This window comes from Sinohyriopsis cumingii, chromosome 16 (assembly GCF_028554795.1).
Source record: "Sinohyriopsis cumingii isolate HCF-2022 chromosome 16, ASM2855479v2, whole genome shotgun sequence".
NCBI classification, from domain to species: Eukaryota; Metazoa; Mollusca; class Bivalvia; order Unionida; family Unionidae; genus Sinohyriopsis; species Sinohyriopsis cumingii.
Window position 1 is genome coordinate 18,915,558 of NC_142976.1, and position 16,729 is coordinate 18,932,286.

The 16,729-nt window shown below is 35.9% G+C and overlaps 1 protein-coding gene across 2 annotated transcripts in view; it reads right to left on the reverse strand.

The window, feature by feature from the left end:
• LOC149780019 (outer dense fiber protein 2-like) overlaps positions 1–16,729 on the reverse strand; it is a 139,408-nt gene that overhangs the window by 89,380 nt on the left and 33,299 nt on the right. For both annotated transcript variants that reach the window (XM_089936766.1, XM_089936765.1), the window contains one exon: positions 16,187–16,316. In XM_089936766.1, the coding sequence (XP_089792892.1) occupies positions 16,187–16,316 (130 nt within the window). The remainder of the gene's footprint in view (positions 1–16,186; positions 16,317–16,729) is intronic.

The following is a 16,729-nucleotide window of genomic DNA, read 5'->3' on the forward strand; positions in this document are numbered from 1 at the left end:
TTATGTGTTCAGTAATGTCATCATAGTGACATGGTGATGTAATACAGCAGTATTATTGGACTTTATCCTACTGAACAGTGGCACAAGGTGTATTATAGTTTGCTGGTAAAGTATTACTTTCTTCTTTATATGGTGTGATATACTTATTATTATTTTTTCCTAAAGAAATAAATCAAATATCATTGCAAAAATCAAGGCAGAGACTTTGTTTAAAAAGTTCGCAGATTTAATACTGCTAGCATTATGAAAGTCAGTGTCATTAGGACCCTTTCAAATATAAAAATGGGCATTCTTGCCAACAAACTCAAGTGACCAAACTAATGAGCAACATTCACCCTGCCTGAAAAGCATAATATTTATCTGAAAGCGGAGCCACAAATGGAATCAATTTTATTACATTTCCACTTTGTTCTCTATGACAAGAAAAGGTCATGAGTCATGTCAAAGCTTAGTTAAGCTTATTTCTATTTGGAAGAGAGGAAAAAACAGAGAATCTTATATCAGTGTTCATCTGATGTGAAACTTAAAAAATGAGTTACATAAACTATTGTATTCCATAAGCTGTCTGAAGTTTTATTACTCAAATACAATTATATGTTTCATGTCTGATGAATACTAGTGTCATGTTTGATAAGCACAAGTTATAAACATGATAAACACAAGTTTCATCCTTGATGAACACAAGTTTCATGCCTGATGAAATACTAGTTTTATGCCTGATGAAATACTAGTTTCAAGCCTGGTGAAATACTAGTTTTATGCCTGATGAAATACTAGTTTCATGCCTGGTGAAATACTAGTCTCATGTCTGGTGAAATACTAGTTTCATGTCTGGTAAAATACTAGTTTCATGCCTGATGAAATACAAGTTTCATGCCTGATGAAATACTAGTCATGTCTGGTGAATACATTTTAATGCCTGATGAACACTAGTTTCATGTCTTATGAGTACTAGCTTCATGTCTGATGGACACTATTTTCATGTCTAATGTACACTTCTTTTATGTCTGATGATCACTAGTTTCATGCACAAAGAACATTATTCTATATACACTAGCTTCATTTCTAATAAATACAGGTTTCATGTCCAATCAACACTGGCTTCATTTCTGATGAATAGTAGTTTCATGTCTGATGAACACTAGTTTCATGTCTGCTATACATTGGTTTCATGTCTGATGTACACTAGTTGCATATACACTAGCTACATGCCTGCTATACATTGGTTTCATGTCTGATGTACACTAGTTACATATACACTAGCTATATGCCTGCTATACAGTGGTATCATGTTTGATGTACACTAGTTTCATGTCTGCTATACACTGGTTTCATATCTGATGCACACTTGTTACATATACACAAATTTCATGTTTGCTATACATGGGTTTCATATCTGATGCACACTAGTTACATATACACTAGTTTCATGTTTGCTAAACATTGGTTTCATGTCTGATGTACACCAGTTACATACACACTAGTTACATGCCTGCTACATGCTTGTTTCATGTCTGATATATACTAGTTACATGCCTGCTATACACTGGTTTCATGTCTGATGCACACTAGTTACATGCCTGCTATACACTGGTTTCATGTCTGACATACACTAGTTATATATACACTAGTTACCTGCCTGCCATACACTGGTTTCATGTCTGATGTATACTAGTTATATTCTAATCAATACACGTCTCATGTCTATTGTACACTATGCCTGATAAATAATGATTTCTTGTGGCCTAATGAACACTAGTTTCATGTCTGATGAACATTAGTATCAAAATCTACTGACATTACTAAGTGGTGAGTAGTGTTGCTACTGACACTACTCAGTGATCATTAGTGTTGCTACTGACATTACTCAGTGATCATTAGTGTTGCTACTGACATTGCTCAGTGATGAGTTGTGTTGCTACTGACACTGCTCAGTGATGAGTAGTGTTGCTACTGACATTACCCAGTGATCATTAGTGTTGCTACTGACATTACTCAGTGATCAGAAGTGTTGCTACTGACATTGCTCAGTGATCATTAGTGTTGCTACTGACATTGCTCAGTGATCATTAGTGTTGCTACTGACATTACTCAGTGATCATTAGTGTTGCTACTGACATTACTCAGTAATCAGTAGTGTTGCTACTGACATTGCTCAGTAATGAGTAGTGTTGCTACTGACATTACTCAGTGATCAGAAGTGTTGCTACTGACATTGCTCAGTGATCATTAGTGTTGCTACTGACATTGCTCAGTGATCATTAATGTTGCTACTGACATTACTCAGTGATCATTAGTGTTGCTACTGACATTACTCAGTAATCAGTAGTGTTGCTACTGACATTGCTCAGTAATGAGTAGTGTTGCTACTGACATTGCTCAGTGATCATTAGTGTTGCTACTGACATTACTCAGTAATCAGTAGTGTTGCTACTGACATTGCTCAGTAATGAGTAGTGTTGCTACTGACATTACTCAGTAATGAGTAGTGTTGCTACTGACATTCTGCAGTGATGAGTAGTGTTGCTATATATCCTTGTAAAGTGTAATAGAGAATCAGCATGGCCATAGTTTGGGGATACATGCACCCTCTCATGAGGTTATACTGAATTTAATGGATACAGTGATTTGAAACCAATTGTAAGGTAATGATAATCAGCTATGTAATGTATAAAATTAACTACATATATTTTCATCAACGAGCAAAGAATAACTAATTGTGACTTTTGTATAAGTATTCTGCAGTTCTTCTCAACTTCTTTTACAATTCAAAGTACAATTATAAATTATAACACTGAGTAGAGATACCTTTACAATATAAATTTAATACTAGAATTAGCTCTGTTTTATAATCTGAAATTATTTAGGCTGAGTGACTTCAACATATATAATAAATTTTGACTACGTAAAAACAAAAGATGATTTTTTTGTGTCATTATTTACATAAAAGTGGAAAAACAGAAGAGATGATTTTTGTGTCTTTTTTTAAGCAATTTGTGTTAGCAATGTTACTGAAGTAAAATTAGAATGGTCAACTACAATGATCAATTGGTTTGATCTTCAGCTCAAATTCCTAATGGGAATAGTCCAATCTAGAATAAGTGACTGCAATCCATGCATCATACACACAATATTCTGAAGGATTATCTTGCCACAAAAGCAATTAATCACACCATTAGTATATATGTATTTATCAATTAACCCAGGTACTAATAAACGGTCAAAACATACAGATTTTAAAGGTCAATCTAATATACCACATTGAAAAAATAATTACAGTACATGTATTTCACCTGACAGAGATGAACTGGTGAACAAAACTGTTAACAGAAATCCGAATTACTGAGTACATGTGTGTTTAATACCCAAGTAATATCTAATGTTTTTATCATTTTTGTAACTATAATTGCTATTATCATTTTACATACTCACAATAGCATGTGGTTAAGCAAAAAATCAAACACTAACAAGTTGTGTTCATTTGTTATGTTTGACTCCAGTCTTCTAGAAATCCTAGATTATGGCTCAAATGTATTCTAAACTTTCCTAATTTTTTTGTCCTGTTCTTATTTTTCCTTTCTCCTGAGCAATGACTGTTGTCAGACCTATTGCTAAAAGCCATGTGGGAGAACAGTTGTCAGTTCTATCTATTTCTCAAAGCCATGTGAAACAGTATGTCAGGTCTATCTACCGGTAGTGCTAAAAGCCAGGTGGAAGAGTATTTGTCTGATCTATTGCTAAAAGCCATGTGGGAGAACAGTTGTCAGTTCTATCTATTTCTCAAAGCCATGTGAAACAGTATGTCAGGTCTATCTACCGGTAGTGCTAAAAGCCAGGTGGAAGAGTATTTGTCTGATCTATTGCTAAAAGCCATGTGGGAGAACAGTTGTCAGTTCTATCTATTTCTCAAAGCCATGTGAAACAGTATGTCAGGTCTATCTACCGGTAGTGCTAAAAGCCAGGTGGAAGAGTATTTGTCTGATCTATTGCTAAAAGCCATGTGGGAGAACAGTTGTCAGTTCTATCTATTTCTCAAAGCCATGTGAAACAGTATGTCAGATCTATCTACCGGTAGTGCTAAAAGCCAGGTGGAAGAGTATTTGTCTGATCTATTGCTAAAAGCCATGTGGGAGAACAGTTGTCAGTTCTATCTATTTCTCAAAGCCGTGTGAAACAGTATGTCAGATCTATCTACCGGTAGTGCTAAAAGCCAGGTGGAAGAGTATTTGTCAGATCTATTGCTAAAAGCCATGTGGGAGAACAGTTGTCAGTTCTATCTATTTCTCAAAGCCATGTGAAATAGTATGTCAGATCTATCTACCGGTAGTGCTAAAAGCCATGTGGAAGAGTATTTGTCAGATCTATTGCTAAAAGCCATGTGGGAGAACAGTTGTCAGTTCTATCTATTTCTCAAAGCCGTGTGAAACAGTATGTCAGATCTATCTACCGGTAGTGCTAAAAGCCAGGTGGAAGAGTATTTGTCAGATCTATTGCTAAAAGCCATGTGGGAGAACAGTTGTCAGTTCTATCTATTTCTCAAAGCCATGTGAAACAGTATGTCAGATCTATCTACCGGTAGTGCTAAAAGCCAGGTGGAAGAGTATTTGTCTGATCTATTGCTAAAAGCCATGTGGGAGAACAGTTGTCAGTTCTATCTATTTCTCAAAGCCGTGTGAAACAGTATGTCAGATCTATCTACCGGTAGTGCTAAAAGCCAGGTGGAAGAGTATTTGTCAGATCTATTGCTAAAAGCCATGTGGGAGAACAGTTGTCAGTTCTATCTATTTCTCAAAGCCATGTGAAATAGTATGTCAGATCTATCTACCGGTAGTGCTAAAAGCCATGTGGAAGAGTATTTGTCAGATCTATTGCTAAAAGCCATGTGGGAGAACAGTTGTCAGTTCTATCTATTTCTCAAAGCCGTGTGAAACAGTATGTCAGATCTATCTACCGGTAGTGCTAAAAGCCAGGTGGAAGAGTATTTGTCAGATCTATTGCTAAAAGCCATGTGGGAGAACAGTTGTCAGTTCTATCTATTTCTCAAAGCCGTGTGAAACAGTATGTCAGATCTATCTACCGGTAGTGCTAAAAGCCAGGTGGAAGAGTATTTGTCAGATCTATTGCTAAAAGCCATGTGGGAGAACAGTTGTCAGTTCTATCTATTTCTCAAAGCCGTGTGAAACAGTATGTCAGATCTATCTACCGGTAGTGCTAAAAGCCAGGTGGAAGAGTATTTGTCAGATCTATTGCTAAAAGCCATGTGGGAGAACAGTTGTCAGTTCTATCTATTTCTCAAAGCCGTGTGAAACAGTATGTCAGATCTATCTACCGGTAGTGCTAAAAGCCAGGTGGAAGAGTATTTGTCAGATCTATTGCTAAAAGCCATGTGGGAGAACAGTTGTCAGTTCTATCTATTTCTCAAAGCCGTGTGAAACAGTATGTCAGATCTATCTACCGGTAGTGCTAAAAGCCAGGTGGAAGAGTATTTGTCAGATCTATTGCTAAAAGCCATGTGGGAGAACAGTTGTCAGTTCTATCTATTTCTCAAAGCCATGTGAAACAGTATGTCAGATCTATCTACTGGTAGTGCTAAAAGCCATGTGGAAGAGTATTTGTCAGATCTATTGCTAAAAGCCATGTGGGAGAACAGTTGTCAGTTCTATCTATTTCTCAAAGCCATGTGAAACAGTATGTCAGATCTATCTACCGGTAGTGCTAAAAGCCATGTGGAAGAGTATTTGTCAGATCTATTGCTAAAAGCCATGTGGGAGAACAGTTGTCAGTTCTATCTATTTCTCAAAGCCATGTGAAACAGTATGTCAGATCTATCTACCGGTAGTGCTAAAAGCCAGGTGGAAGAGTATTTGTCAGATCTATTGCTAAAAGCCATGTGGGAGAACAGTTGTCAGTTCTATCTATTTCTCAAAGCCATGTGAAACAGTATGTCAGATCTATCTACCGGTAGTGCTAAAAGCCATGTGGAAGAGTATTTGTCTGATCTATTGCTAAAAGCCATGTGGGAGAACAGTTGTCAGTTCTATCTATTTCTCAAAGCCATGTGAAACAGTATGTCAGATCTATCTACCGGTAGTGCTAAAAGCCATGTGGAAGAGTATTTGTCTGATCTATTGCTAAAAGCCATGTGGGAGAACAGTTGTCAGTTCTATCTATTTCTCAAAGCCATGTGAAACAGTATGTCAGATCTATCTACTGGTAGTGCTAAAAGCCATGTGGAAGAGTATTTGTCAGATCTATTGCTAAAAGCCATGTGGGAGAACAGTTGTCAGTTCTATCTATTTCTCAAAGCCATGTGAAACAGTATGTCAGATCTATCTACCGGTAGTGCTAAAAGCCATGTGGAAGAGTATTTGTCAGATCTATTGCTAAAAGCCATGTGGGAGAACAGTTGTCAGTTCTATCTATTTCTCAAAGCCATGTGAAACAGTATGTCAGATCTATCTACTGGTAGTGCTAAAAGCCATGTGGAAGAGTATTTGTCAGATCTATTGCTAAAAGCCATGTGGGAGAACAGTTGTCAGTTCTATCTATTTCTCAAAGCCATGTGAAACAGTATGTCAGATCTATCTACCGGTAGTGCTAAAAGCCATGTGGAAGAGTATTTGTCAGATCTATTGCTAAAAGCCATGTGGGAGAACAGTTGTCAGTTCTATCTATTTCTCAAAGCCATGTGAAACAGTATGTCAGATCTATCTACCGGTAGTGCTAAAAGCCAGGTGGAAGAGTATTTGTCAGATCTATTGCTAAAAGCCATGTGGGAGAACAGTTGTCAGTTCTATCTATTTCTCAAAGCCATGTGAAACAGTATGTCAGATCTATCTACCGGTAGTGCTAAAAGCCAGGTGGAAGAGTATTTGTCAGATCTATTGCTAAAAGCCATGTGGGAGAACAGTTGTCAGTTCTATCTATTTCTCAAAGCCGTGTGAAACAGTATGTCAGATCTATCTACCGGTAGTGCTAAAAGCCAGGTGGAAGAGTATTTGTCAGATCTATTGCTAAAAGCCATGTGGGAGAACAGTTGTCAGTTCTATCTATTTCTCAAAGCCGTGTGAAACAGTATGTCAGATCTATCTACCGGTAGTGCTAAAAGCCAGGTGGAAGAGTATTTGTCAGATCTATTGCTAAAAGCCATGTGGGAGAACAGTTGTCAGTTCTATCTATTTCTCAAAGCCGTGTGAAACAGTATGTCAGATCTATCTACCGGTAGTGCTAAAAGCCAGGTGGAAGAGTATTTGTCAGATCTATTGCTAAAAGCCATGTGGGAGAACAGTTGTCAGTTCTATCTATTTCTCAAAGCCGTGTGAAACAGTATGTCAGATCTATCTACCGGTAGTGCTAAAAGCCATGTGGAAGAGTATTTGTCAGATCTATTGCTAAAAGCCATGTGGGAGAACAGTTGTCAGTTCTATCTATTTCTCAAAGCCATGTGAAACAGTATGTCAGATCTATCTACCGGTAGTGCTAAAAGCCAGGTGGAAGAGTATTTGTCAGATCTATTGCTAAAAGCCATGTGGGAGAACAGTTGTCAGTTCTATCTATTTCTCAAAGCCGTGTGAAACAGTATGTCAGATCTATCTACCGGTAGTGCTAAAAGCCAGGTGGAAGAGTATTTGTCTGATCTATTGCTAAAAGCCATGTGGGAGAACAGTTGTCAGTTCTATCTATTTCTCAAAGCCGTGTGAAACAGTATGTCAGATCTATCTACCGGTAGTGCTAAAAGCCAGGTGGAAGAGTATTTGTCAGATCTATTGCTAAAAGCCATGTGGGAGAACAGTTGTCAGTTCTATCTATTTCTCAAAGCCGTGTGAAACAGTATGTCAGATCTATCTACCGGTAGTGCTAAAAGCCAGGTGGAAGAGTATTTGTCAGATCTATTGCTAAAAGCCATGTGGGAGAACAGTTGTCAGTTCTATCTATTTCTCAAAGCCGTGTGAAACAGTATGTCAGATCTATCTACCGGTAGTGCTAAAAGCCAGGTGGAAGAGTATTTGTCAGATCTATTGCTAAAAGCCATGTGGGAGAACAGTTGTCAGTTCTATCTATTTCTCAAAGCCGTGTGAAACAGTATGTCAGATCTATCTACCGGTAGTGCTAAAAGCCAGGTGGAAGAGTATTTGTCAGATCTATTGCTAAAAGCCATGTGGGAGAACAGTTGTCAGTTCTATCTATTTCTCAAAGCCGTGTGAAACAGTATGTCAGATCTATCTACCGGTAGTGCTAAAAGCCAGGTGGAAGAGTATTTGTCAGATCTATTGCTAAAAGCCATGTGGGAGAACAGTTGTCAGTTCTATCTATTTCTCAAAGCCGTGTGAAACAGTATGTCAGATCTATCTACCGGTAGTGCTAAAAGCCAGGTGGAAGAGTATTTGTCAGATCTATTGCTAAAAGCCATGTGGGAGAACAGTTGTCAGTTCTATCTATTTCTCAAAGCCGTGTGAAACAGTATGTCAGATCTATCTACCGGTAGTGCTAAAAGCCAGGTGGAAGAGTATTTGTCAGATCTATTGCTAAAAGCCATGTGGGAGAACAGTTGTCAGTTCTATCTATTTCTCAAAGCCGTGTGAAACAGTATGTCAGATCTATCTACCGGTAGTGCTAAAAGCCAGGTGGAAGAGTATTTGTCAGATCTATTGCTAAAAGCCATGTGGGAGAACAGTTGTCAGTTCTATCTATTTCTCAAAGCCGTGTGAAACAGTATGTCAGATCTATCTACCGGTAGTGCTAAAAGCCAGGTGGAAGAGTATTTGTCAGATCTATTGCTAAAAGCCATGTGGGAGAACAGTTGTCAGTTCTATCTATTTCTCAAAGCCATGTGAAATAGTATGTCAGATCTATCTACTGGTAGTGCTAAAAGCCAGGTGGAAGAGTATTTGTCAGATCTATTGCTAAAAGCCATGTGGGAGAACAGTTGTCAGTTCTATCTATTTCTCAAAGCCATGTGAAATAGTATGTCAGATCTATCTACTGGTAGTGCTAAAAGCCATGTGGAAGAGTATTTGTCAGATCTATTGCTAAAAGCCATGTGGGAGAACAGTTGTCAGTTCTATCTATTTCTCAAAGCCATGTGAAATAGTATGTCAGGTCTATCTACCGGTAGTGCTAAAAGCCATGTGGAAGAGTATTTGTCAGATCTATTGCTAAAAGCCATGTGGGAGAACAGTTGTCAGTTCTATCTATTTCTCAAAGCCATGTGAAATAGTATGTCAGGTCTATCTACCGGTAGTGCTAAAAGCCAGGTGGAAGAGTATTTGTCAGATCTATTGCTAAAAGCCATGTGGGAGAACAGTTGTCAGTTCTATCTATTTCTCAAAGCCATGTGAAATAGTACTTGTCAGATCTATCTACCAGTAGTGCTAAAAGCCATGTGGAAGAGTATTTGTCTGATCTATTGCTAAAAGCCATGTGGGAGAACAGTTGTCAGTTCTATCTATTTCTCAAAGCCATGTGAAATAGTATTTGTCAGATCTATCTACCAGTAGTGCTAAAAGCCATGTAGAAGAGTATTTGTCAGATCTATTGCTAAAAGCCATGTGGGAGAATAGTTGTTAGATCTATCTATTGCTAAAAAACATGTGGAAGAATAGTTGTCAAGTTCTATCTATTGCTAAAAGCCATGTGGAAGAATAGTTGTCAGTTCTATCTATTTCTTAAAGCCATGTGGGAGAAGAGGTAAAAATACTTAATGTTCAAATGCACATTGGTGATCTTGGAAAGAGAAGTGAAATGAACAAAATATGTTTATGACCATAGAAAGTTTTCAAAGAATTTTCATCAGCATCTTTCTTCCTAAATGTTAACCTCTTTTCACTTTTTATCATTGACTGAATAATACAATTAAAAATTTCATTTTTGTGGAAGCCAAATTTGCACCTGATGCCTCTCTAGATGTTGTGTTTCCAATCAATATCTGCAATGGTTTCAAAAACTAATGTGATGTTTTATTTATCAGAGGCTCACTATGTGTGTATTTCTGCGTTTGGTTAGTAGACAATCTGCTGAGAAGTATCTGTCAAAACTTTCAATCAGCTGCCATGCTCAATGCTTAAATATTTTTTGAAACCAATAACGAAATATTGTGAGAATCAATGTCTGCATCTAGTTAAAATTACATTCCACTGTCTGGTGTATTTTAATGTCTGTTTGCACATATGTGTGTATATGGCAATGATATATGACAATGCAAAGCCTACAAACTATTTTTTGGTTTAAAAGTGTATACAATGCTTCATGGAAAGCAGTAAGTACTGCTATGACCCCTCCAACAGTTTCTGGAAGGTTGGCAGGTATTCATTTTGATTATTATTGAGGAAACCATGTAACATCAGTTGTTGCTGGTTATTTTCTACCGAGTTCTTTATTGGCTGTATAAATGAAAACTACATATCGTCCCCACAAATGTACCAAGGGCAGCCAATGTAGCCTGGCATAGGTGTGTATGAAACCAGCAATCCATGGATTCCATGTCCAAAGCTTTACCAACAGACAACTAATAAAACTAACTTGAAGAAAAAAACAAATTACTCCAGCTTTGTATCTTCTTAAAATACAGAATCAAATTTGAAGTGTAGGCATTCCTTTGTTTTTTAATCTACATTAATGAAATGTTCAAATTGAAAATAAATGTTTTTGGATTAATATTTTTAAGATTTACATTTGAAGTTTATCAAGTTAAAATGGTAATGAAGAGCCATCAATGTTCCAAGAGATCCATATCAGAAGTAGTGTCCAATCCTAAACAAACCCTATCATATGTAGGTTTTTATACTAATCACTAATATATATATATATATATATATATATATATATATATATATATATATATATATATATATATATATATATATATATATATATATATATATTCTCCATCAAATCCATGGAACCTCATGAGCATATAAAGCTATATGTCATGTCTGATCAAAGCTGGGTCAGAAATATGGTCTCCAGAGTGAAATAATGCACAATAAATAAATTTCATGATCACTTCATTAACATGCATTGTTCTCATGCATTCTCAAAATCATTCATTATCAAAATGATCCAAATATGTAAGATATCAGCTGATATTTGATAGAAATTAAGATTACAGTGTTACCACTACAGTTTTAAACCATGTGACAGAAGCAAAACATATAAATTTATTAAAGTCAACAATAAATTTATTTAAGTAACAAAGTAAAAATTTAAAAGTAACTTAGAGTATTATTAATTTAATCCCTGATAATTGTAAATGTTATATTTCAAATCCAAATGAATTCCAATACTGAATGAGCTGATGTATCAAGTCTTTTATGTATCACAATGATATAATCCAGAATGTCTTTGAATGAATTCTCAATAATCCCAAAATAGTGCTTTTGCCAAAAATGTAAATGAATACTTTGTAGTTCCAATGAATAATTTCAGTAAATCATTTCTCTCAAATTATAACTGAAAACAATATTAAATAACTCCACAGGCTGAACTTAAAGGAAGAATGAAATATTTTGTTAATCTCAACCTAATATAAAAGCCCAAGACATAATAAAATGACCAGGATGTGGGTCAAATGTTCTCTTCAAGAAAATTCTAAGTTTATAAACAAAGCTAGACCTTGAACTCAAATATCAGTAAACAAACTTAAAAATATGATTAAAGTCAGATGTACCATATCTATTCTACCCTCAATCATGGACAAAGATCAAGCACACAAAATAAATATACATAACACCAAAAGGCACAAACTAGACTAATCAGATGCAAGATCATCTCATTTTACCACATCGATCTCACTGATTATTGACCTTGTTTGAGATTTTGAACATATAAGCCCAAATTCCAAATGTGATCAAAACTGGATTTATTTTTTCCAGAGTGATAATAAGGTGAACCAATCAGACGTAAGATCACCTCATTAATAGGCATGGACTTCACACAATACTGAATTTGTCCAAATCTTCATGATATAAACACATATCCCCTACTAATTAAAAAAATGCCTTGCTTTTGAATTTGGCATGCTGACACCATATTTGAGCTAAACTGACGATGTGCCTGGAATATGATGAGTCAAGTGAAAATATAAATGTCTGTGCATCAATTCACATGTCCTTTATCTGAGCGATGCTTTCTTTGTAATGAAAAAGTTAAGTTTTCATATACTGAAGGTCACTGTTGATATGCTCCAATGACTGCTTAAAACAGTGAGAAACCATTATTGGGTTAGGAAAATCTGGCCAATGTCCACAGAAAGCATGTACACACCTTTTATTTTACTGGAAATTTGCCTGGGGAAATTAGAATGGTCATCGAGAAGAGATGACTGCTATAAAAAGGTGATCATTTGGACAGGTTTGACTACATGTATGATCAAAATCAGATAATAAATATGGCTTCAAGGGCAGTAACAAGTCCAGCCAATCAAATACCTGATCACCTCAGTAATGTTCACAAATCTTACTCATTCAGGGAATGATAATCCATAATCCATCCATTCCAGACAACTAACAAGCATTGTTCAGCAAGTATAACTTCATATAATTATTCCAGTTTTACACAGAAAGAATGAATAAAACAATTCACATTATAAGGCCATTTTCCATGCACCATCTTGCCAGGCTAGTAAATGAGTACTGAAAATGTTGCCCTCTGTCATTATCACATGTCCAAGACCTCTTGACCATATTAGATACATACTAGATAAGAAATACGGCCTCCGGAGTGGTAACAAGCAACTGTTGACAACATATAATTAAAGCATGGAAGGGTATATCAATACAACAAATCCATTCATTCCCAACTTGTTAATTAGCTAGAAAACATTAAGTTTTTGGAATAAAAGCTTGAATATTGATTATAATTTGTGGTGTGGATGGACAGACAAGTGTAGGGAAGTAAATGCAAGTCTACAATTGACAAAAGTACTCAACCTATTCCTATGCAACAGTTTTCTTTTCTAGAATATTCTCAAATTTATATCTGGCATTAAAGAGATTACAGTAAAAACAAAAAGCACAACTTTCTATTGCTTTTTTCTTTTTTAATGTACCAAAAAAGTGCAATCCATGTGCTGGTGAGTGTAAGATGTAATGAGGTGAAAATAGTGTCATAATGATTATGCCAAAAGCGTAATGGTTAACAGAATCAGCAAGTTCACCATTTTTAACCTTTTATAAGCAAAGCTTAATGCATATGGCCACAAAAACAGTTTGCAAAAAGATTTTAAATTTGCAAATTCAAAGCAGCAGTGTTTTCTTCATGTCATTTTACAATGGTGCTGTACCAGCTGTTCTTTCCTCATGCCAGGCAATATTTGTCTTTACAAAGTGCCAGACATTTTTTCCCAACAGCTTGTCATTTCTACAATTGGAGAAGTTCCCATTTCATTTCTCACAACTTAATTTCAATACTTTTATATGATCTTAAAAGGCAATATACGTAATGATTACGCCAAAAGTGTAATGGTTGGCATGTATGCATGTGCCTGAAGTTTATCATTTTTATTATGTATCAAGTAACTGCTGATTAATGCCATGCAGTGATAAATAAATGAAGGTCTTTATTCAGTGAAACTGAGCTGTACAGTATGTATGTGCTCAATGGAGACAACATTTTGATGTGCCATTATGTAGTTGTGATTAAAAGGATTATCTTTTTCAACACAATTTGCAACAGATGGCTGGGTATGGTCAATTTTGTTCATTCTAATCAACATGCTGAACGGTTTCTACTCATCTGAGAAGTTACAATGTGAGATAACAATGCATTCAATATAAACCAATTAGAAAGACTGTTTTTCTCAAACAGTTTTGGACCAGCTTTGATAGTTGTCAGTTATTAAATCAATGACACGTGATAATGCTTTTTAAACTTTTTTATCTGTAGCATCTTTATTTGAGTCTTTCCAATTTTGTCTCCTTCAAATTTCTAACACATGTAGAATGTGCTGCACCACTGATCAGTCCACAAACCGATTTTATGAACGTCCTCTTACTGCTGATATGATCATAAATTTGTGCATGTAACTAATAATGCACTTGATTTCTTTTCAAAGCATTACTGCCATATGTTCCTTTTGCTGAGGAAAGATAAAAAAGAACATACTATGAAAGACCATATATTTATTCCTACTATCCTGAGCATGGGATATAAAAGCAACACTGGATTTTTAGAACCTGACTAGCTAACTACTCCCATAATTTTTCCAAATTTTCCCAAAATAATAATAATAATAATAATAATAATAATAATAATAATAACAACAACAGCAAAACAATCACAATCAAATAAGTTGCTAATATAATCATGAAATATGCATTACTTTGCCTTTATTTATTTTCAAAATGGCCCTTTTGGGGAAAACAATTGCAATGCCCTTTTTAGATCCTTGAAGAAAACTAGATTTGAAATAGCTCAAGAATTCATAATTAGTCTTATCCGAAGCTAAAAAAAAAACATTCTTAATGAAAAATATTTATATATTTATTCCATTCCATCACATGCAATGTATTTTGAGTGGCAGCTGTGTTACTGAATGGCAGAGGGCCCCGAGTGGCCGAGTGGTCTAAAGCGCTCACCATTACGGATCAATGCCATCTCAGTGTCTGCACGGGTTCAAGTCTTGGGTGTGACCACTGTGGGTATGTGAGAAAGCTTGCTAGCTTGCTAGTAGCTTCTTGTGGGTCAATGGTTCTTTCCAGGGATTTCTTGGGTTCTTCCTTCACTCTTTCTACTGGCTGCCATGTAAAGCCTATCTTGTGTTGAAAAATGGCGTTAAACTGTACAAAAACAACTACAACAACTGAATAGCAGAAATACTGTTTCACACCTGCTATACTGGTTACAGCTTCCATGAATATTCAACTGGATGAGCTTTGAACCACTTTAATATTGATCTCTGTGGGCAAAAACTAATAAATTTAACTAAGTTATGATAACTGTTTTTATTTTATTTTATAGCAGCCCTCCTTTTCTGGACATTCGTGTATCAATATACACATTACATTTCACAGAACAGTCCTGCTTTCTTAGTTAGCTTGAATACACAAACATTATTTATATTTTACATGGCACATTAATCAATTCTGATGAAAACTGCCAGCCAAAGAGCCTATACATTTTCCAGCCACTGTCACAGTTTTTGAACTATTCTGTAGAGGTCAAAAATTGTATGACTGGAGTTCATTTCTTAGGTCTGCAGCCATTACTACCATAATGCAATCCACAGAAAATGGTGTACAGTGGGAACTAGGGTTGCATCACAAAGAGTTCCTCTCAATTCAACTGGCTCAGTTTAGCTTTCAAATCAGGACCTGTGATCAGAAACTAAGCTTTTTGGAGAAGACGTGCATTCAGGGTTGATAACTCCTACAATGAAGACATGGAATGCTTGCAATCAAACTTTTTTAAGATCTCACCTGTAACAGCAACTTTCCATGTAAAGTTATGACATTGCTTGATAAATGCCAAAACTGTCCAAAAATAATGTAGACAACACAAAACCTATAAATGGCACAATTAGGTCAGGAAGAAAATGCTCTTACCAAATTCTATCATAAAATATTGAATGGTTCTTTAGCAATGCTTACTGCAAGCAACAGAAAAAAAACCTAGAAAAAAAAACAAAATGTAGGTCTATGAGACAATGTTTGAACCAAACTTCATCAGGATACATTTTACTGTTCATTCATTATACCAGTTATAAACAAAATCATATGTGAAGATAGGAAGATAAATGTCAAGATACATAACTCTATCCATTGTGGCACGAATGAGACAAAACCCATAAATGGAATACCTAGGCTGTCTCATGAAACAATTCATACACCAAAATGCATCAGAATATGTTGAATAGAGCCTGAACAATGCTGGTCATAAGATTTGGTGGAGATTTAAAACCGACTGGGGAAAAAGGTAATAACAAACTGGGATCTGAAGAGATGAAAACCTTTAAATATATATATACATATAATAGGCACCAACCAGATGGCATCCATTAATATGTGGCTACAAGAAGCATAAATGGAAGGACAAAGAGACTGAGGGACTAAGGATGAATCGATAAGGTCATCAATTTAGACCTATTGCATCTCAATGCAGTCCCTACAAATCTGAGGAATACCTCTTCTTTAGTGCAAAACCTGAAATTCTGGAGCAGAACTAACAAGGGGTAATGTTAAGTGAAAAATACCTGTCTAAGTGCTCTAATGGTATTGCGCAGCTCAGACACTTGTTTACCAGCTTCCTGTCCATCCATCTCTGCCTCTATCAACTTCTTCATCAGCTTTTCTCTCTCCTGGGCCAAGGAATCACCATGAAACCTAAAACATCAAATACTGGTCATTTATAGTTTTGAGTTGATTAGAAATAAAGTTTCTCAAATATAGTAAAACCTGTCAATAACAGCCACCCATAAGAAAGATCAAAAGTGGCCTTTGTAGACAGATGACCTCTGTATGCAGGTTCAGCCTTCAAATTTGGTTTTTGAATACCATGCACCAAATACTAGTATCAATAGCATTACTTCAGTGCACTATTCAACAAATCATAAAATGCATATATATGTTGCTCTCTCCCAAACTTATGTTAAATACAAGATTACTAAATCCAGCTCACTTTAATCCATCCTGAAACTCAAATAATCACCAATATTTCCAAGATGCTTCGCAAGCCATTATTTGAGGGTAATTGAATGTTTTCTTCTTGTGTTCCTCTTTTGTAGCATCATTATCAG